The sequence below is a fragment of the Mirounga angustirostris genome, unplaced genomic scaffold, assembly GCF_029215605.1.
Source record: "Mirounga angustirostris isolate CCGP_5_RB_7025 unplaced genomic scaffold, mMirAng1.0.hap1 SCAF_4, whole genome shotgun sequence".
Lineage (NCBI taxonomy): Eukaryota > Metazoa > Chordata > Mammalia > Carnivora > Phocidae > Mirounga > Mirounga angustirostris.
Window position 1 is genome coordinate 39,682,498 of NW_026991712.1, and position 23,296 is coordinate 39,705,793.

The window sequence follows — 23,296 nt, forward strand, 5'->3', positions numbered from 1 at the left end:
CAAAATTAGATCTCTAAGCCAATCAGCTGAGTACTGGCCCCTTGTTAGAGGAAGAAAATCCAACTCGGTGGATGTAACCACATGAACACACAATGACGATCTCGTTCATTTCCTGTGGCTCACCCGGGGATCGGAGGAAACAGAACGTGTGTCTGTAAGCCCTCTAAAATACCTCACTTACCTCTTTTCTCACTATATAGAGCGCGTACGCATTCACATCACCCTAAAGAATACAGTGATTGCTTACAAACGATGAAAAATACCAATACGATGCAAAGAAACGAGCATTTTACAGAGACTGATCTTTGATGGACTTTAACGTGAATTATTTTATTTAAAACAGGAATCCATCAGAGGTGGTGGACTATCAGGGTAAGTAAATGTTCTAGAGCATGGCATGGATGAAAGGTAATACTCACCAGCACCTCACATGGGACTAAAAGACAATGACAGCCACACAGCATGGAGGGAAAACCAACACCATGTAGAAGGCACCTGGCTGGGAGAGAAGCCCGGTGGGCGCTGTGTGTGCACTGTGGATACGTCGGGACAGACGACACTGGGAACGGACGGACCAGGTTCTGATCTGAAGCCCGGGAGCCTCTGTGGGTAGCGAGCCTTTCCTCAGGCCGGTTTTCCACTCACCGCGCGCGGTTTAAGGTCCTCGAGAAGGGACGCGTTTGCGAGAGAGCAACAAACACTCTCCCGCGTTTTATCTCCGGGAGAGAGAGGCGCCCTCCCCAACTCAGTTTCAGCAGTGGCTTCTAACTTAAAACCAAGTACTAACAACGGTAAAATAAAAGACAGAATAGGGGCCTGAACTCAGACCCATAGGTCGAATGGGAGAGGCAGATGCATAAAAATAAAGCCCGGTCACCAGTCCGAACGTGCCGCGGACGCCCCGTCTCAGCGACCCGCGACCGCAGCGGACCGCAGCGGACCACAGCAGGCGCAAGCGTGGCGCTGCCCGGGGCAGCGGGGAGGGAGCCACCGCCCCCCACCCGCCAACGCTCCACACGCCTACCCGTGACCGCATACCAATGCTGAAGTTGGAAGAGACCTCGAATTGGCAAAGGATGCCTGGGGTGGCCGGGTCTGTGGGAAACAAGACTCACGCTCTCAAAGAATGACCCCCGAGCCCCCTCTCCTCGTCCCGATGGCACTGCATGTTTGCCCTCCTCACAGGGAGGTCCACACCATTCAGTTTCCCCTCTCAGTTCTAGGCACTCTCTGGGACATCTGCGATGAGTCAGGCTCTTCTCATTTCTTCCCCACTCCGTTGGTGACTTTTGACTTGGAATGTCGATTCCTTCTTCTGGAAGAGTGGCTTTCGTTGTTGCCTGGATGCTTGGGTGGGCTGTCCTCAGAACCTGGCCAAAGGAAGGAGAATACGCCGTCACCCTGGCTGTGGGGGTTGAGGGCTCACTCCTCAGATTTGGAGTTCTCCCTGCTGGGGACCTGCCCGAAGTGTAGGCTCTTCTGCTGATACTTGCACTCCATCTAGTGGCCTCATGAATACACGAGGGCAAGGCCCAGAAATACAGCTTTCGCCTGCGTATGCAAGGAGATGGGGATGGGGATGGGGGGTGCTTCCTGAAGAATTTTTACATTCTCACTGTGTAAGGTGGATTGTGCTCACGGTGATGGGCTCCAGAACGGAGAGGACAAATGACATCAAAGCACAAGGAAGAACAATGAAACCACAGGGGTGTCGAGTCTACTCTCACAACCAAAGGAGACCTCACCTAGATTTCCATGCCTTGACCCATTTACACACTAGAGCTTCTACATCCCCAAACTGAAAGGATTCCTGACTTTACAAAATTAAAGATAGCATGCCCTCTATCATCCGATCTAGAGAATACCTTTAAAAACCAGCCCCTGCTGCTCATGACAGCTCTGGAGCCTCCCACTGAAGATGCCAAAACACCTTCGTTCGAGATGCGCAGTCTGCAGGGACACACTTACTATTTGTTTGGGACCTCGGAGAAAAACTTCCACATCAGCCGGATGCTGAGCAGCCAGCAGGTGTCAGCCAGGCGGAGGGTGGAAGCGGAGGGGAGCAGGCTGGGGGTGGGCCTTCCACGTAGTGGGGTGTAAGGAAGGCTTGGGAGAGAAGCAAAACTGCCTGGCATCAGGCTGGCTCTGCCCTGAGGTTGAGCACATGGCCACCCTCCAGCCCAGCAGTCAAGCCAGACAGTTCTCTGCTCCAGGGCTCAGATCCAGGCCCTCCACCCAAGACAGCCACTAAAAACATAAGAAGTTCCCAGAGTTTTGGTCTCCATTGCAAGGGCCGTTTGGCTTAGTCCAAGGGATTCTTCTACCACTCTGAAGTTCTTTTTCTTTCTTTTTTTTTTTAATGATTCTGGCTACCTTTCATTTCAACATACCTCTACCACTGCTTACTTTCCTGCAGTCTTTTCACTGGAGAGGGGCTTAGAAGTGCCAAGAATTGATCTGTGAGGAGCTGGTTCTGAATGAGGGAGCCCCAGGGAACCCCTCGGCTCGCCAGTATCAGCATTCCAAAACAGGGTGCCCATCGACCCCTTGATTCAGGAGTCTCAGGAAGGGTGCCCGGCCACTCGGCAGAGAGCATGCCTGCCTCTTCTCTGGAAAGGACTCTGGAAAGCTTGACCCCAAAAAACTCAGGAAAGCAGTGTGAACGGTAGTGCTTTCCTCTCCGTGGGCCCACAGCTTCTTGGAGCAATTCTGTGAGCTCAAATTCACCATCTTGAGCATTCATAATTCTCTCCCTTCGGCCAAGCCTTCCGATCGGCTCATCAGAACGGACAAGAGATTACTGTCCAGTGGAGCCTCCTTGGTGTCATTCCACAAGCCTGATTCTTTAAAAGAGCCAGGTGGCCCCAAATCTTTCCAAGAGGCTCCCTGCAGGGGCCAATGGGAAATTCCTGGCTCCACGACTGAAATCTCTCTTACACCGGGCTGCCTCTTGAATAAATGTAATTAAATCACTCCACCTCTTCTGAGAGACCTCTCCTCCCGGTACATAATTCTTCCTAACCCTTTTCACTCATGACCAAAGCCAGGAGGAAGAACATTCCCATCAGGATGCCTGAGACGGGTGCAGGCCTCGTGACATTTCCCCATCTCAGGAGAGGCAGAACCACACGGCGCCTCTTCTTATGAGGCAAGTTTCTTGGGCAGATCCTGCCAGTACTTGGCAGGTTTCACGAATAGTTAATGGAGGACATGTGATGAGCAGGTCTGAGAACCTTCAGGGCATACATTTATCAACATTCAGAGGATAGATATTGATTCCAAATCTCCTTATGGGGCCTCAGGAGGAAGAGAACTCAATAGAGTTTTTAAACAATGCGTGAGAGATACCTTTTGAGCCTTTCCCATGAGACCAGGAGATGTCTGGACTGTAGGTGCCATCTTCACACTCTGAGTACGTCTAGGGAGAGAGGGAGACTTAGTGATGGAGCTTCAAGTACTCCCCGGGGTGGGGCAAGGCCAGCAAGTGAGGCCGCTTCACCCCTGGGTCACCAGCCAGTGGCAGAACCTCCTCACACTCCGGTTCCTCAGCTATAAAACCACGACTGTCTCCCAGGGGCTACAGCATCAATCTTCTAGAAAGTACCGTCAGTTCCTCAGACTTAAGGTATGAATCGAGGATGAAAGCTGTGTTTTACTTAAGAAGATATTACACTTTGTGGTAGACTACCGACGTAGCACGGTGTGTTCAGCCTGCTCACATCTGTTTCCTAACTGTAACCCCTGTGTCTTCTATGAGGTGGGCAGGGCAGGCGTTTTATGAGGGGGAGCCCCAGGCTGGGTCACAAAGAGGCCCGCACAACGTCCAAGAGCTGGGAAGAAAACCCAGCCTTTCAAAAACCAGTGCAGGGCTCTCTGTGCGATTTTATTTTTAAACAGACACATAATTGGGTTTTAAACCCCTTACAAAATGAGGACAGAAATAGTGACCTATTGAGCAGGGCACTCACAAGCATGGGCAGCCACTGAGAGGGGACGAATCCTGAACTGGTTATGTTTCCGCAGTGGCCAAGACTGAAGGTGCGTGCTCACAGTGCTGGCCACGCCATATTCTCAGATGAACCGCCCCCTCCCCCAAGCTCCGAGCAGGATGTGATCATTTTAAAGACGGACCCTTCCATACCTTTTCTCGGTGACCATAGTGCTCTGCATACCAAACCATGCCATAGAGACACAGAAAGGTGGTGAAAGCCTGGAAGAGAAAAACAAGCACATTTCATACATAATGTTGCACCAAAAAAATCCCATTTCCCAGGATTTCAGGGTTTCAACAGTAACGCATACAAGACGGCTCAATGTGGTTTTGCCATCTCTCCTAGGACACCGGTTACACAATGGCAGAGATGAACCCCAGGAGTGTGTGTGTGTGTGTGTGAGAGAGAGAGTGGGGGAGGGCATCCCCCAAAGCTTCGGACACGAGTCATGCTGAGACCCTAGTGACACTTATGATGCCGATAATCAGAATGCAAGATCATTTTTCGATGGCGGGTAAAGTGGGATGCCTTCTCTGCATGGCTTTGCAGGTTTTTATATCCTCTATGTCTGGTTCTCATGGCCCATCCTCTGCCACCAGCGCTGGGAAGTTACAAGGACTCAGCTGGTCAGCTTCTGTGGGGAAGACGAGTTCTAAATGAGAAGGGAGTTTCATTCGGTCTGGGATCACAGTGGCGTGGGAGGGCACTGAGGACCGACGCCCACGGTGTCTGAGTGGGTGGCGGGCGCAGCGGGACACAGCTGCCCATGGCTCTGCACCACTTTCTCAACTCCTTTTTTGTCTCAGCGGCCCCACCCCAACCCCGGTTCTGGTTGCTTTTGTTTTTCCTCTTTGAGTCCATAGGAAAATACAGAGAAAACAAAACCGCTTTGGAAGCAAGCCCTGGAGTGAAATGAGAAGGGAGTGGTCTGTGGGTACCCAGAGGCAGGGACGACCTCTACTTCCCCGACAACTCCCCACCCACCTTGCACCGCACCCTAAATTATACTCTAATTTAAGCAAAGAATAGCATCTACAGAAATCCAAAGTCTTCAAACGTGCCAAAGCACTAAAAATCAGGGAGAAGTTTCTGGTTGCCTTGCTGGAGCACTGAAGGAGAGAGGGGTAGTGAGGACAGAGGAGTCCCCGCCAGGCCCTGCAGCCAGGCCTGACCTTCCCGACTGTAAGTGAATCACCAAAACAAAACAACGCTTGTCCATCCCGGTTCTGTGTCTTCAGAATGCCTCGCCTTAGGAACTGACTGACACCGCGGAAAGAAAAGCATCACAGGAACACTTGAAGGTGGAGCCGAGCCTGCAGGGAAGGCTGGGGCTGGGGGCTCTGCATTCTCATCACCCCAGCGTGCAGTCCAGCTCTGGCCCAGTTCCTGTCAGTCAGCCATGTTTACGGAGCATCTGCTGGGTACACAGTGTCACCTTAAGTGCAAAAGAGACAGGAGTCCGAGTGCTCTGGAGGGCCTTCTTCTATGTCAATGAAGTGGGAATACTGGCGTGGTGGAGACAACATGAAATGTTAAGACCCACTGGTTCATTTTATTTTAAAGCCATATGCAAGCTGGCGTAAATCTGCAGATGAGGGATTTAAAGAAAAGGAAGCTCATATCCTCCCCCATCAAAAAATCAGACAATGAATGAATAAATTAAGATGATAAAATGAAAATAACTTCTAACCTTTAACATATTCTAGGACTTGCTCAAGATTTCTAATCTACACCACCATTAAACGTACCATTTTCATGGGATGGAAAGAGTGGGGAAGCCTAGAGGATTTGCAGGGTATCAAGCTTATGTAGGTGTTCGCTCCTTTACAACGAGCAAAATAGGCTGTCTTAGGTTTGGGGGTAGGGAGTGGGGAGTGGGGGGCAGGTTCCACCTCCCCAGACCAGAAGGCTGGCCAGATAGCTGTCACTCCACTAGACTAAGGGGCGGGGAGCTCGGGGCTGGCTGTCATAGCGAATTCCGCCCACTGGAGGGCAGGAGTGTGGAGCTCTGCCTTCCCCAGCCCTGTCCCCGAGAGGGCAGGTGGGGGCAGCTGGGGCTTGCTCCCGAAGAATGGGCTTTGCAATCTGCAGGCAGGCAAACACTGGCAGGTGGTGAGCAACAGGTGCTTATCATCACAATCGCCACACAAAGAGCCTGCTGTGGTGGCCAAATTTACCACTTCACCCGGGTACTTAAGAGGCCTACTTCACACTTGTCCCAAGGAGACAAAAGCTTGTAATTTACAGGTTTGCAATCATACCTGTGAAAATCTAGGCGCATATCCACTTAAAATGTCAAGGCCTGGATTTAAAAAAGCAATTGTACAGATTTTGTTTTAAGAAAGGGGAAGGAAAAAAAGAGAAAGAAAAACATGTGGGAGGAGGGCCAAGGCAGCACACAGCCAGGGGGGTGTGGTGGCAATGAGGGCGTAGGCCTGGCTTGACTTCCAGTTAGAGTAATGAGCAGGCAAATACACATGACTGATCAGACAACTGCTGAGGAGGAACTTACTAACGAGCATATGGCATCTCTGCTTCTGCATTCATCTCAAGGTCTGGATCTGTTCTCTTACCAAGCAAGGGGAATAATTAGGGGCTTTGTTTCTCTGGCCACACTTAACTCTCTTATTGAATAAGGTTCACCTCCCTCCTGAGTTTGAGATCAATCTTGATGTTTAATAAAGGACCTGAATATGGGCAATGGGGACCCCCAATCATCCCAGCCACCAATGGCCTCTTTTCAGGCCAGGTCCCCCTCTATGGCACTCATCACTGATAACACTCATCAGGGGATTGGGCTTGGTCTTCAAAGCCCTGATCTCCTGGGTCTGTTTCTCAGGCCCGGGGCTCTTAAATGCGGCTGCTCCGAAGAATCCCATCCTCAGCCAGTTTTTCCTGCCCCTGCTCGGTTCCCCTAACCTAATCCCGACGCTCCAACCACGTCCTGTGCGCCAGTGGCCCTCAACTCGTTCACCTCCACTGCTGACCAAGTCTTCCCAGTGTTACTGGACAGACTGGAATTTCCAATGATACAGGACATCTTCGCCTCTAAGTTCTAAGGGCCTCTCAAACCCCAACACCGTAATCAAATTCATCTCCCCTCAACGCCCTAACCAAATTCATCTCCTTTCACTCAGTGGGCTTATCTGATATCCCCCCGTTTGTTATTACCACCAAAAGCCACCCAGGGGCACGAACTAGAAACCCTGGAATCACCCTCATGCTATCACAAGGGGGTGGCGTCCTGTGGAGCTGCTCTCTTGAACATCTCTCAGATACAGCCCTCTGGGGCGCCTGGGGGGGCTCAGCCTTAAGCGATGCCTTTGGCTTAGGTCATGGTCCTGGAGTCCCCCCATGGAGCCCCGCATCAATGGGGAGTCTGCTTCTCCCTCTGCCCCTCACCCCGCTCGTGTGCGCTCTCCCCCCCCCCCCAAATAAGTAAGTAAGTAAATAAATAAATAAATAAACCTTTAAAAAGAAATAAATCCAGCCCTCTCTCTGCGTCTTCCCATGCCACTGCCTTGGGTCAGCCTCTGTCATTTCTTGCCTGGGACCCTCAACACCCTCAGACAGCACCTCTCCTCCCTCCAGACTCTCCCACCCCATGCAGCCTTTCTCTGTGAACCAGTATCTTCCCATTGAACGACAGTCCTTGGATCTCCAACTACAGACACACAAGAGTCCTTCCGAAGCAGATGTCCCTTGTCCCCTCCCCCACTTTACTCTCCTCCTCTCACTCCCCAAACAGGGTGCCGTCTTCCTGAGACGCTGGGCACGGGCACCGCTGCGTGTCTTTGCATGTGCCAGTCTCTCAGCCTGCCTGGATGTCGCTCCTGGTCCCTATCTCTTGAACCCACTCCTTTATTCTCCATGCATTTGCTGAGTGAGTCCTATGCATCAGAGACTGTACTAGGGTCAGTGGGGACAAGAGGACAACAAAATTTAGTCTTTGTAAGCAAGAGGTACAACGCTGAGGAGAGAATGTAAACAAGCCAAAATTACGTGACACTGAGGTTAGAACTCAAAGAAATATGTACCAGGTGCGACCGGTCCCCCAAGGGGACGTAATCAGCCTGCCTGGCTGGGGCGCATTTCATGGAGGGTAGGAATTTAGTTTGGTCTTGGCATGAGTCACTAGGTAGAAAAAGCAGGGAAAAGCATTCAGATGGGGCAAAGAAAGCACCCTAGGTGAAGACAAGAGAAGTCTGGAAGGATGATTCGTTGAGGTGACTAAGAGCAGTCTGGGGTAGCCTGAGATTCAAGTCCAAGAGGGTGGGTATGATGAACGCTCCAGATGAAGACTGTCCTAAACACACACGTCAGAGTTCACATTTCAACCGGTAGGTTTTGTGGTGGGGATTCTTCCTTCTTGATACTTCTTTCTACACGGAGGAGCTTTGCTGGTATAACATTCCTGCTTCTCTCCACCCCTCACCCCTCCACCACTCTTTCGCAGAAGAGTTCTCTCTTCACCGACGGGGGAATCTGAGATAAGGAAGCTGGACATTTCCTGTCCTTCCTTGGGTGCTGGGCCACTGGCACGGTGTGAGGAGGACTGCTTCCTGGGGCCAGAGAGTGTGTCTCATTCTGGACCTCACTCTTCAGAAGCCCCTTGTTGCCGTGCATCTAAAGCTGATACTGAAAAGAGTATCAGCTTTGGACAAGAGATCTTGTCCAAACCTCAGTAATAGAGACGCTATGCTGCTCTCCACAGCCTTCTTTCACCCTATCTTTTGAACTATTCTGAACTGAAAAATGTTGTATTATTGGGCCTTCTCCAGCCCCCGAAAACAGGCAACGGTTCTGAGCAGGGAAAGAGATTCGGATCTGAGTCCCGGAAGATGGCGTGGTGGCAGCATAGGGAATGGCGCCAAGGGGCAGAATGGGGAGGAAGTGCAGGTCCAGACAGCTGCAGGGACAGCGGGGATGGGGGCGTGGGGACGGAGCTGGATGGACAGAAGCTGGTGACCCACTGGTTTCAAGAGGGACAGAGGAGAGGAAGCAGCCCCTGAGGTTTTTAGCTGGGGCACCTGATGGATGGGAGAGCATCCACTGTAACCCTTCAAAACCCTGCTCACATGGTACGTCCAGGGAGACTTTGGCAGCTCCCCAGCTCATGTGGTGCTCTCTAGTGCTCCCTCAGCTCTAGGTACACATCCTTTGTACTGTCTGTCACATAGGAACACGATGAGTTTGCATGGGTCATTCCCATCTGGACCTGGAGATCCTTGGAAGGGGACGCCCTTGTGGGAGAACAGGAACTCTCTTGCCGGGCTGTCTGGGTGTGGGCCCTAGCTCTGCCACGTACTATCTGTGTGACCTTGAGCCAGTTAGTGAACCTCTCTGGGCCTTTATTTCATCTATAAAAGATGGCATATAAAGTACCTCCCCTCCAAGTAATCCTCAAACATGCCATTCATGAGAAGTGCTTAGACCAGCGTCTGGCTCACAGTGAGCATTAATATAATCTTATCACCACCGTCTGCTCTCTGTGTGGCTCACTATCAGAGGCTGCTTTTTTTTTTTTCCTAAAGATTTTATTTATTTGACAGAGACACAGTGAGAGAGGGAACACAAGCAGGGGGAGTGGGAGAGGGAGAAGCAGGCTTCCCGCCGAGCAGGGAGCCCGATGTGGGGCTCGATCCCAGGACCCTGGGATCATGACCTGAGCCGAAGGCAGACGCTTAACGACTGAGCCACCCAGGCGCCCCATCAGAGGCTGCTTTGATGAACACTCAGTAAATGTCCTGTGAACAAATGACAGACCTGCAGGGACCACGCCAGGTGAAGGAGAGACCAAAGCGGTTCACGTCCTCGATAAAGTGACAATCACGCAGGCTCCAAGGCAAACCAAACATCACCAACTCAAGGGAGCATACGCTAAGTGTCAAATAAGTAAAACAGAAAAGTCTCTCAAACTTAAAGAGAGGCTGGAGGAGCCCCTGCAGGGCAGATGACCGGAGAGGGCTTCTGGCCATGGCCTTGGGGAGACCTTGCTGGCCACTGATTCTCCAGGGTGGGGCTGTATGCGGGTGCTGTGAGAAGGGATGCTGCCCCCGTCCCAGGAGTCCTGCCTCCTGCCTCAAGCTCTTGGTGGTCTCCAGGGCTCCGGCACCGGGTGAGGGCAGCACCCACCTCAGCCCGCCCTCTGCAGTTGGTCCTGCTACAGTTCACGCACCTAATGCACGTGCTAGGGATAGGGAGACATGTGAGAAGCACACGGTTAAAATCTCCAGGCTCCTCCGATGCGCTCCCCTAACCAATCCTTACATCTAGTCTCACTGGGATGGAAAAAATACATTTGAACATTAATTCTGGTGTACAGGTACAAAGCAGATCATTATTCCCTTTCACTGCTCAAGATAAAACAGGACAGAACAGGCTCAAGGTGCTCTGGCACAGTTCAGATTTCTAACAAAATAGATGCTGTGAAATGAAAGGCAATAAAAAACACCTTAAAAATACAAAGTTTAGTCTTGCCAAAAGAAAAAAAAAAAGACCCGAATCTGATTAAGCCTCTAGATTCAGCTACTAATTTGCAGGAAAAAAAACAGAGGACAAAGACATCTGTTAAATCAGAGTACACTAGAAAATCAGTAAAATCCAGACTGTGGGAAAATCTACAGGACAACAAAGCTAGGTCCTTTGACAAACTGTAAGGGAGACAGCTAGAGACAGGAAAAACTATATAATAAGAGACTTAAAAGGCCTGCTGACCAAGTCTAACAAGTGGATATTGATTCAAATAAACTACTAAAAATACCAAATTTTAAAAAATAGTAGAAGTCTGAACATTGACTAGGTATTTGATAGCATTATGAAATTATTCTTTTCCAGATGCGATAATGGTATGGTGGTTGCATTAAACAAAAAAACATTCTGACCTTTTTGGGATGCATCCTGAACTATTAAAGGTGGGTCTGTTTCAAAATAATTCAGCGTGGGGATGGTGGGTGGGGAATACAAGGAAACAAGAAACCCATGAGGTGGCCACTGTTGAAACTGGATGATGGATGGGTACCTGAGGGGTTGTCTACTTCCACATACATTTGAAATTTTCTATGATTATAACGAAAGCCTGAGTTCATTTTCTGGACCAAGTAAGTGAAAAGTGAAGAATGTTAAGCTTAAATGTAAAATAAGACTTTTCCCCAAAATAATAAAACAAATTAAGAAGAGTAGACACAGAATGGTAGGTTAAGATCCTACTTTACTTTCTTTTTGTTTAATTTAAATTCTATTAACACAGAGTATATTATTAGTCTCAGAAGTAAAGTTTAGAGATTCATCAGTTGCATAGAACGCCCAGTGCTCATCACATCACATGCCCTCCTTAATACCCATCACCCAGTTATCCCATCCCCCCACCCCCGTCCCCTCTGTTTGTTCCCTACAGTTCATCATTTCTTATGGTTTGTCTCCCTCTCTGATTTTGTCTTTTCTTTTTCCCTCCCTTCCCCTATCAGAGAAACATAATTATCATTTCATTCATTCATATGTGCAATTTAAGAAACGAGACAGAGGATCATGGGGAAGATCTTACTTCATTTTAAAGAAGAGGAAAAAGTCCCAGGACAGTGGAGCTAGAGGTCCCCAAGGGCTCTTCCCTTCAGAGAGGAAAATCATCCCACAGGGCTTGGCCCATCAAAGTCAGCCTGTGGGGCAGAAACTGCATGGTCTGAATACCTACAAGAACATCTTACATGGCCTACAAACCACAGTCCATCATCTTGTACATAAACCCTTGAACAGCCATACATATGCTACGGGGCACTCTAACTGTCCTTGTCCCCTCATGGAGCTGAATTCCCATAAGCGAAATAAATGCACGTATGGTGCACCTGCAGAAGGCATCTGACCAGCACCTGCCCAGGTGACCTGTTTTGGATGCTGGGTGGTCTCATGTGTTTAATCTTGACCTTTAGACTAGTGGCCGGTTTTGGGTTATTAGAAATAGAAGGTCCTGTGTGCAAATTTCTGAAAGAACTTGATGCACACGGGTTTTCATTGTTGTTGTTTTGTTTTTTTAAAGAGACACCCTGGGGAGTGTTGCTAACACTTCTGGGTAAAAAAGTAATGACTTACCACACAAAGAAGCCAAAGCACAACATAGAGTATTTGGGTCTTAGAGAAGAGATCTTGTCCAAATTTTATGCACACGATAGCTTCCAGGAAACCAATGACCCTAGTCAGACAGAACGAGAGATTAAATATTAATTCTTCTTATCATATGCATTATACATATGCATATATACAGTGCAGGGCTGAGCAAATGCATTATCAGAAATATGCACTATTCCATCATTTTACACCGGTAGCAGGCTCCTCACAAAATGATACATGTTCTATTCCACAGCAATTTCTTCAGAAATAACACATATATTAGATTTAATACAAAGTTTATTTTATTGTTATTTTTTCTTAAGACTTAATTTTTCTAGAGCAGCTTTAGGTCACAACAAAACTGAGGGCAAGTATAGAGATCTGCCATGTACCTCCCTGCGTGTCACAACCCCTCCCCCAGAAGGGTCTATTTGTTACAACTGATGAGGCTACAGGGACATATCGTCATCACCCGAAGACCACAGTTCACATTAGTGTTTACTCCTGGTGTTGTACATTCTGTGGGTCTGGACTAATGTATAGTGATGTGCATTTACCATTATAGGATCCTGCCCTAATAACCCTGTGTTCTGCCTATTTGTCTCTCCATACCTCCCCAGATATAATAAAATATTTTTCACATCTTCCTTTCTCCCAGACCAAATATTTTAATAGCTGGAAGCCTCCAACTCAGCCCATCACCATTGGGGTGAACTGTCACTGCCCCTGTTGGAACCCACTTATTCTGCCACTCGATCTCCTCAGCTGTTGGCAAGTTTTCCTTGTCTCAGGCTGGTATCTGCCTCCTTTTGCCCATGGATCCTAACTCTGTCCTCCAGTCGTACAGGGTGAGTTCGAGCCTTCCGAGTAGTCTTTCAGGGACTTGGAAGGCAGCAATCACATTCCCTCTCAGACTTCGAAGCATTTCCAGATTTCATATTCCCCGTTCTTGCTGACCGTATAAATAATCCTTTATCCTCCAAACATAAAAATGTTAAAGAAAACAATTTTGTTTTACTCTTTAGTTAAAAGAGGAAAGGGGGGGTGGAAGCCACTCTTACGTTCTGCATCTTCACTCATGAATATAAAGATCAGATCTTTACTAAGGTTCAGAGCTTGAAGGTAAGAACAGAGGAAGTGAGGATAATAGCGCTGGCCGTGTGATCCTAAAGACTACCCAAGAATGCTGATTTCACACAACTCCACTTTAGGTGTTCTTCACTCGAGATGGAATCTGGTCAATCAGGGATTGATGTAGTTGCACAGATACTCTCTCAAAAGGCAAGAAGGGGCTCAGGAGGTCCTCGGTCCCCCTACCCAAGGGCACAAAGGTCACTACCATCATCAAATGTATGGATGGCTCTAAACAACGGAACACCTCAAATCTGAACCAAAGCAGAAAATCTCCTTAACGTATCGTTAGAGAGTTTGGGGTTCTTTTCCCTTAGCCGCGACCAAACAATGTTTAGGAGTGGTTGGCCGGAATCTCTAAAGACCACCTCCGCCCCACGCCACCCCCAACAAAGTACATGTGTGAGAAAGCATCATTCTATCTGGGATACAGTGCTGGGCTGAGTGTCACCAGAATGCTCAAGTCAGGACTGTGAGGTGCCGCTAGATGGCAGCACAGAGCAGGCAGGTGCCGGGAGGGGGGGGCGGGGAGGGGGCTCCGAAAGAATACTTAACCTTTGGCTGGGGCTTCTTGAAGAATTACAAGAGCAAGTGCTCAGCCCAGGAAGTCAGTGTGCTCATCTGCCCTTCAGCCAGACGAAACACCCAGTTTACTGTGAGAGTTTTGGGTATTCAACTCGATCCAGTCACCTTTCAAAACCACAGGAACTAGGGCTGTGATTCTCAAACTTCTATGACCTGAGACCCAGAGCAAGAAACACATTTTTCTTTGTCACACACACACACACACACACACACAACTGAAACAAAAGTTCCACAAAATAATTTGTTCCTTTACTTTGATATTTTTGTATTCTATTTTGTTTTAGGAAAACGCTGGTCAGGGCCCACCTAATTGACTTCATAATGGCCGGAAGTTAAAGACAACAGAGCGTTTCAGTTGGCGACTTCAGGGTTAGGATTTGCTCCCTCGTGCTGAGGGATCTTAGCTAAGCCGTGGTCTCTGCGTGTGGTCTTCTCAGTGAGCACGTGATCACTGGGCAAAGTTCCGTGGCAGGAAGTGAGGGGAAGGCAGAAGAGATGAGGCACAGAGCAACATCGGTCTTGAGGGCCACATGAGGGTGTGGCTTTTAGTCTGAGGAAGGGTTTCGAACAAAGGGCAAAGCAAACATGACTCAATTTCCATTTTAATATGGTCATTCTGGGGGTAGGAGCAGGGAGGCTTCTAATGTAGGGAGAGGACCAGGGGAGTTGCTATGGAGGTGTGAGAAGCAGTGGGAACTGGGATGCATTAAACCCAACAATCACATGGACCCTTTCCCACTAGTCATTGCCCCCCACCCATTATCCCTGGCCCCCTGAGGGAATCCTGATAAAGTCCTTACAGAAGGCTGACGTTACTTTGTACAAGACCCAAGTGGCTGCTTGTTTAGGGCTGAGTCCAAAGGTTTGGGCACACAGGCAGCCTGTGTTACTGAGCCTGTCAGCGGGGACCGCACAACCTCCTCACCAAGGCGATGGGGTGGGGCGCAAATTTACATCTCTCTGATCTTTACCAGACTGAACTCGGTGGCCAGGCCATGGTTTGATGGAATTCAGTCGGGGCTGTTACTCCCTTTGATGCCTCTGCCCATCGTTATCTTTAATCAGCAAGGTTAGAAGGCAGCCAAACATCTGGGCTGCCTGAGGTGCTCCTGCCTGGGGACAAGGCTGGTCTGCTGACTCGGACCTTCTCGGCTCCCCGACCCTGGGGAACCTGCTCCTTCCAGACATGGTACAAATAAAGATGACATTAACGTAGAGTCCAGGGTAAGGAGCTCCTCACTGGGTGGGATAAGAACGTAGGCAGGTACATTACAGAAACTTGAGACACAAAAGCACTGGGCATACGAGCCAACCCGGAGAAGCAGAGGATGTTTTCAGTTGGCCAACAAAACCCACTTTAGGAGGATGCCACAGCCTGGGTGCACCTGGCATGTACTGAACATACTGCCCCCTGGCTGCACGAGAACCCGCTGCTGGGATGGCTCGCGGTGGGACCCTCCGCAGTGGAAAGGAGACACGTACACACGGGACACATCTACCACACAACCACACAGGTCCCCAGGAACTGGGTTCCGGTTCTGGTTAGGGTGAGCAAAGACAGCTTTTTAGAAGTGATACTGAGCTAAGCTTTACCAGATAGAAATGAAAGGTCCAACTGTGTTCCATGGAACTTTCTGACTTCCCAAGATCCCCAGGGGCAGGGTGGGAAGGGCGGGAAGGGGGGCAAAGGGTCCTGGGTAGTTCTGCTCAACTGTTTTTGCTATTAGGATTTGGGGAAAGATATCATTTGGGGAACAGGATTCAGCTGCTAAAAAAATTTTTGTACCTACTGCCAGAGGTTTTGGGCTGTCAGTGGAGGTGTTTTTGAGGAAGGAAGCAGGGAGTGGCGGTATCGAGAATGGTATGAAGAGAGAGACAGTGGGAAAAGGCAACTGGCTATGAAGTTACCCTAGGAGTGTGAGCACACAAGGCATGACACAGGGATGGGCAGATGGGGGTGGGGGAGGAGGTGAGGGATGCAGGAGGCTGTGAACAAAGGTCAGCAGCAAGAGACTGGGGACCAGGTCGTGCTGGGAGAGATCAGAATGGGATGAGACCTCCCACAAAGGTCTGTTCCCCTCACACACACCTCCTCCTGGAAGGACCCTGTGCCTCACAGCTGTTGTCCATCCTTCCGGGAGAGGTGGGGGGAAACCCAAAAGAGGCTGGAAGAACAAGCACAATTATAAGAAATTGTGGAGAGGAGTGAGACGTGGAATGGGCAGCCAGCAGAGGAAACTGAGAAGGAACAGAAAAGTAGGAGGAAAACCAGGCCAGCCGCTGCAGAAGGAACAGTTTCAAGATGGCAGATGCTGGGGAGAAGACAGGAGAGCTGTGGATGGAGGAAGGACTTGCTGATTTGGGACTGGCCTTGGCCAGAACAGTTCAGCAGAGCACCGGAGATAGCAGCTGATTGTCAAAGGGGCACCAGTAGGGTTAGGATGACAATGGAGCTAAGGGCAGTTCTGACAGTGAGGCAGACGCAGTCCTGGAGCCCCAACAGGCTCAGTAGACTCTTACCCAACACCCCCAAGGTCCCACCCAGGAACTTTCTCGGGAAGGAAAAGTGACGGCTCACTCCTGTGACAGCCAAAGCTTTTGGATACCCTCCTTCAGGGCCACGTGATCAAACATCTTTTCTTTATACATCAGGCTACTTCTCTCTTGTTTGGAAACTCAATTATGATGAGGGATGCGTGGGGAGAAAGACGAAGATAAAGATGGTATAAAGTGTACCCCTGGGGAATCTGTTCATATCGGTCTGGCCCTAATGCCCCCACACAGCTGGAAATAGCATAATGGGACTTTCTAAAGAGAGGAGGGGCCGGCTTTTTCACACTACTGCTTTCTCCTTGGTGGGGTTCCCATTCCTTAGCTGGATGGAGTCCTATCTCTCTGCTGGGCACAGTGTGTTTGAGTATAAAAGGCTTAAAAGCTCAGGTCTATGGCACAATTGTGGGAGACCACATTGTAAGTCTGTATTTAGTTACATCAGCGAGTAACTAATACAAACTTTTTCTGGGTATAACATTTACAGAAGAAAAAAGTGCCCTCTTCAGGAGAAAAAGTTGTGGAATGGTGGGAAAGACACCTCAGGTGGTCCTGTTTGCCGTTTCCCCTCCCCCGCCCACCTCCCCCAAAGCAAAACTCCACTGTCGCTATAAGGGGCGCTCTACTCTGTTCCCCCACATCTCCACACTGTGCTAAAGCCTGAAATTACTCTCAAATTAGTGAAAAGGAAGCTACAAAGCAGTTCCTAGTTATTAAAAGAAATGAGACATTTACACATTTGCAGTTTTGTTTTTGTTTTTGTGAGAGAGAGAGAGAGTGTGTGTGTGTGTGTGTGTGTGTGAGCCAGGGGAGGGCAGAGGGAAGAGAGAGAATTCTCAAGCTGGGTCCATGCTCACCGCTGAGCCGGATGCAGGGCTCGATCTCACAACCCTGAGATCATGATCTGAGCTGGAATCAAGAGTCGGATGCTTAAAGGACGGAGCCACCCAGGCAGCCCTACATTTGCTGTTTTGATAGGAGATGGAAATAACACAAGAAGAAGGCAGCAGGGAGACAGAGGAGGGATGGGGCAGAAGAGGGGAGGTGGTTTTCCGAGGGGCAAAGCTGCAGAGAGAGGAGACAAGGCTCGGGCCCGGTTGTTTCTCCTTCGCCGGCTCACGGGAGGTGGCTCTTGCCAATGTCCACACGCCCAGGAGGATGGCTATGTGTGATTCATGGAGAGGCCTTTGTTATTTTCAGCGTGACCCACTAGTTCTCAAGATTCCGGAGTCCTGATACCACCCTACTGGGAGCTCTCCATTCTCAAGAAGCATACTAAATAAGCCCAATGAGCACTCCTTTGCATTTTGCTTTATTTTATTTGGTCACTTTCAACAAGTTGTGACTTTTCTGTCAGCAGCGTTTTCTGCCGCTTGGGCCCTGTTGATTTTGCCATTTCTCCTACCACCGGGGATTGTATTTTTTGGCCGCCTGATGAGAAACTAACTTTGCTGTGGCACCACCCCTCTCTCTCATCACTCTCTCCTTTCCCTCAACAGGTAAACAGAGATGGTTGTGTGGAAAATACGTCTACTCGCAGCAGAGTGAAGGCTCTGGCAAGGACTTCAGAATATGAAGAGAAAACCGCATGTGGACAGAAGGTTCCCGTAAGCGGTGGAGGAGGACTCAAATGCTCTGTAGACAAGAAGATGCAAAACCAATCTTCTTGTCCTCTGTGGGCAGGACAGGAAGAAGGAGAGCCCACCTCCCTCCTCTGCATGACTCAACAAATGTGCCCTGACAGGGCCTCTGCTCAGTCTATGTAAGTAAGTTCTCTCTCCTGTCAGATCACTAAACAGTGGAAAGCTAATCCATGTTATCACGCGGTAAGCTACTCTGGGTATGAAAATCAGTTGATAGTACAGAATGTATGAGAAATAAGGACAATGACCCTTTGTGTTCTGGGAGGGGGGAAAAGCCTGCCTACAGCTAACTTGAGTAACCCCTCAGACTCTGAAATGAAAGCTGGACACACACACACACACACACACACACACACACACACGCACAGAAATGTTTACAAGGAATAACATAGAAACGTTAACCATGATTATCTCTGACCGGGTGACTTCTTTGGATCATCTTTAGTTTCTTCTTTTGCCACTTTTTTTTTTTAAACATTTTATTTATTTATTTGACAGAGAGAAATATAGCAAGAGAGGGAACACAAGCAGGGGGAGTGGGAGAGGGAGAAGCAGGCTTCCCGCCGAGCAGGGAGCCCTATGCGGGGCTCGATCCCAGGACCCTGGGATCATGACCTGAGCCGAAGGCAGACACTCAATGACTGAACCACCCAGGCACTCCTCTTTTGCCACTTTTTAATCTATACATATGTATTACCATTTTAACTGGGAAAAAGAAAGTTAACTCTGCTTAAAAATCTGTTGAAATAGTAATTTCTTCCCTACTATGGGTACTCATCAAATTTTCTTTATGCCATCATACTCAATTGAGAACCTAGATTAGGTCTTGAATCTAAGCTGCCTCAGGGATTGAATCTCACACACAGATATGCTGGCCATCTCTGGAACCTCAGTTGCTATGTGGAATGGTAAACTGTTGGTGATATCTAAGCAAAAGAACCACTTACCTGAGATACTGAAGATGGTCTCGCATTTAACACTGCAGGGTTAAACTACATAGCCTATGGTCTTTTCAAATCATTATTTTTTTCTTTCAAGATTTTATTTAAATTCTAGTTAATTAACATATAGTGTAGAATTAGTTCCAGGCACAGAATTTAATGATTCATCAGTTGCATATAACACCCAATGCTCATTAAAACAAGTGCCCTCCTTAATGCCCATCACTCACTTACCCCATCCCCCCGCCCACCTCCCCTCCAGAAACCCTGTTTGTTCCCTATAGTTACGAGTCTCTTATGGTCTTTCAAAACACTTAAATAATAATATATTAAGATAACACTGGTATCTGTAACAAGACAATAAATTGTGGACATGTGACTATGTTTTAGCTCTCTTTGGAACAATAAAATTATGCCTTGGTAGGTAGCAAGCAGCTGTTTTAAGGGGCCTTTCTGATGTGAAAGTAACATAAAGCATCAGTAAGGCTATCACAAAATGATGTCCCAAACTTGTCCCTGAATTTAGAGGGAATTTGAACAATCCATCATCTATTTATTTCATAAAGCCTCCCGAGTTCTATGCAGAAAATATCCTTTGGTTTCCTATTTTTCTTAAAAAGCAGTTTGTATATCATCTTTTCTATAATTTGCCAATCAACTACAATATTCTAAACTTAAATCAGAAAAGAGAATGTTAAAAAAAAGAAAAGACATATAAAAACAACAGCAAGCCTACATAGGAAAATTGTACTGAGAGGCACTTAATGTGTAGGGTCAAGAACCAACCAATGAAATTTAAAGGCTCAAGTGGTTTTGAAACGTCCACAGTAAGAGATTATTACTCACCCAAACACCCAGCACTGTGTTCCTACGCGTTTGCACTGTGTGTCAGTGAGGTAAGCATAGTACTGCCTGAAAGAACAAAGGTGGAATTCATTGAGAGCTTCTGGAAGACCAAGGGGTTGGTACAGAATTAAATCACTTTGACAGAGTAAATATAAAAGATGTTCTGACTGGTTCTACACACTGCAGCTGCCTGGTCTACTTCTAGTCCAGGGAATAGAAAGCCAGTGCCTGCTGAAACATTCCTGTAAAAGGTTAAGAGTTCGGGCTGGGTTTGGAAGGAGGAGAGAGCACGGTTTAAAGAGCCAATTATTCGCAAAGGCGGTTTTGATTCGGGGACAGAATGGGTGCTTCCAGTCTCTCTGCGTGGAAGTGGTTCCAGAGGGTCACGTACACGTCAGTCACTGTCTCCTCTGGCACTCTCCAGGACAAAGGTTGCTGATTGTAACCCAGGCAGGGCAGACACCCATTTTTGGCTCTCAGGAACTGGAATGGGACCCCGGTGGCAGTTCACTGCGCACTGAATACCAACGACTCTGAATGCTACTGATGAGATCAGAAAAAAAGAGGCAATGATACGGAGTTGAAAGGCTTAGAGCAACACCGTCCAATAGATATGCAATACAAGCCACAAGTGTGATTTAAAATCTTCCAGCGGCCATGTTAAAGAAGTAAAAGGAACTGGTAATATTCGTTCTAGTAACTTAGGTTATTTAATCCAACATACTGAAAACAGCTATCACGAAGTATTTTACATTGTTTTTGCACTAAGTCTAAAATATGGTATTTGCCTCGTATAGCACATTTTAATGCAGGCTAGTCACATTTCCAGTGCTCGACCGCTACCCGTGTAAGCAACTGCCGTTTAGCCCGGCACAAGCTTAGACCCTCATAACTACCCCCAACTCAATCCATCCCTTCAGAAGTAGCATCTGAAGCGGGAGCTCATCATCTTTAGGGGGGGGGGTCACAGACTCTGAGGATTTAACGAAACCCATGATCAAGGCACATGAACACACACACACACAAAATTTTGCATTAAGCCTCAGGGGATTCGTGGATACCTGAAGGTCATCCACAAACTATCATCTCCTTACGCCAAAGGCCTGAGTGGAGAATTCTAGTCATAAAGAATTCAGGTCTACCTCTAACTTCACATTTTCATGACCTAATACGCTTTTACCAGTTTAGCGACTCTACCCTCCGATCGCACCCATCCCCTTAGACTGCACTTTATATTATCAGATTCAAAGAATGTTCAATCAAACATCTTCTCAAAGCAAGAGAGTCGAAGTGAAAGGGAAAAAAACAGAGATATGGTCTGTATGATTTATCCTGAAGCCTGTAGGTTTCCTCTCCTTTTAGGGGCCTGGCACACACTCCTTGGAGTGGCTGTGTTAAAACGCGCTAGGAGCACCTCCATCTTTCCAAGCAGCTTGTCACAGCATCTTCTTACGCAGGAAATGCCTCTGGTTGGTATAAAAGCATAGAAAAAGTGGCTGATTTTTAAACAAAAAAAGAATCATGTAGAAATCCATAGGGTCTGGCAAAAATGTTAAGCTCTCAAAAAAACTCCAAATACTGGGCATTTAGTCTCCAGTTTTTGAGATGTTTAACGATATTGAAATTTTGTGATCAGATGTGGTTTGTGCTTCTGTTTTATAAGAGGTTTCCTTTTCCCACGTACTGACTTTGTTGATTATTCCTAATTTTACGAAGAAGCTGCTGCTAATCTTTCTTGAAGATAATTGTGAGCCTCAAATTAAATTAAATTTTAAATGAGAGAAGGAGGTTCCAATCCACCAAAGGAAAATAGCATATTTACAAGAAAATGACTTCAACAGGCCACTGGTCTGTGACACGTCAGAACGCTGCCTGCCTACCAACTGCTGGTTTCCCGTTTGGTTCATAATGAACACCAGAGATGGAATTTTGGGCCTTGACTCCACAGGACTCAGTTGTATCTTACTTGGTTTGTTCAATCCAGGATCTGGGGGGAAATATATATAGATAGATGCAGATACATAAATATCTACAGAGATATATATTATATATAATACATCTGTATATCTATATATGTTTGTTTCTTTTTTGTAATAATTAATGAGGACCAGAAGACGTGCTGGCTGGAATAAGGTTTGTTTGACCAAGAACACCCACTCTTCTTGGCAAGTGAGGCCCTCTGCTTGTGTGGTTTGCATGCACACTAAAAATGATGAATTAAATTATCCCACAGATTCTGGAAAGCTAACCCTTGTAACTGCTTAGTTTATATTTGAATCAACTGCGCAGATATCTTTGGTGTTACTACTCTTCAATGCTGGTACTCCAACATTAACTGCAAAATCCAAATGTCATTAGCTCTAAGTAGGAAAAATGAAACAGATGAAACTATGTCTGTCTGATATTCACTGGAATCAGTCTACATGAGAGGCAGTCTCCAAAGAATCCCTCACCTCTGTGGCCCTACCCGAATCGGAGGAACAACAGCATGAATATCCAAGCTTACCTCAGTTGTCCTGGAGGATGACAGGAAGGACACTGTTAAAAGGAAATTAACTGGCTCTAAAAGAGCGAATAAAGTATCATTCTAAAATAACGTCATTTATGACTTGTGATCCACCATTAAAACTTTTGTATTTTTTAATCACCTCATTTTTGAAAAAAAGCATCACTGCTACTCTTTTTTTTTATTTAAAGGATGTTAAACAGGGGTAAAAAAGGAACAGCAGTGGAGGATGATAAAAAGGTTTGAAGATAATGGTGTGTGTGGTGTTCTCACTTCATGTGACTCAGGTCTGAGAGCAAAACATTTTCTTCATATTCAGATGTATAATCCTTTAATATTTTCATGGAAAATCTGCTGGTGTATGTGACTTTCCTTATGCTGAACAGGAGAATACATAGCAGGTTAATGTGCTCAAATGACAAGTCAGGCTTGTATAGAATTACCTCACTGTGGGAGCCGTGATGCCACCAATGAAGAGAATTCTACACCAACTTAATGGATGACTGGCTTGGAACACAAAGATATGTTTCAAGAAGAAGGTATTCAACTCAGTTAGCTGAAAAAGAAGGAGGCATTAGTCAACTCAGTACCGCATGCTAAGTCATAATAATATATTCCTTGTTATGGACACTCTAAAAAAATAGCATGTTCAAAGCGTTTTCAGAAAATAGATGGGGTCTTCCAAGTCGCTACAGGAATAGTTGCTATTTTTAAACTAAGTAACAGCCAGTATAATATTGGCACCAACCAACTGGGGGTTACGGGGGAGGTGCTGGGGTGGGGGAAGGGGTATATGGTGGCATCAGCTGTCGTGTTTCCTGCGGCGTGGCTGTCACTTGGGTCATGCATGATCTGCTGGAACAGTTGGGAGGGAGATGCTTTGAGAACAGCAGAAATCATGAAGACAAGTATTTGCCATGGAACACTTACGAAGTCTTACAGAAATCAGGCCGGTCTAAGAGATGTAGGACTATAGGAAAGTGAGTTCTTTAATCACCA

General features: G+C 47.4%; 1 protein-coding gene across 2 annotated transcripts in view; it reads right to left on the minus strand.

Moving 5' to 3' along the window:
* Positions 1–304: 304 nt before the first annotated feature.
* PTDSS1 (phosphatidylserine synthase 1) overlaps positions 305–23,296 on the minus strand; it is a 62,529-nt gene continuing 39,537 nt past the window's right edge. For both annotated transcript variants that reach the window (XM_064588095.1, XM_064588096.1), the window contains 6 exons: positions 22,741–22,853; positions 19,792–19,857; positions 12,078–12,177; positions 4,142–4,210; positions 3,349–3,418; positions 305–1,370 (listed from right to left, as the gene is read on the minus strand). In XM_064588095.1, coding sequence (XP_064444165.1) covers positions 1,261–1,370; positions 3,349–3,418; positions 4,142–4,210; positions 12,078–12,177; positions 19,792–19,857; positions 22,741–22,853 — 528 coding nt within the window. In that variant the 3' untranslated portion in view covers positions 305–1,260. The remainder of the gene's footprint in view (positions 1,371–3,348; positions 3,419–4,141; positions 4,211–12,077; positions 12,178–19,791; positions 19,858–22,740; positions 22,854–23,296) is intronic.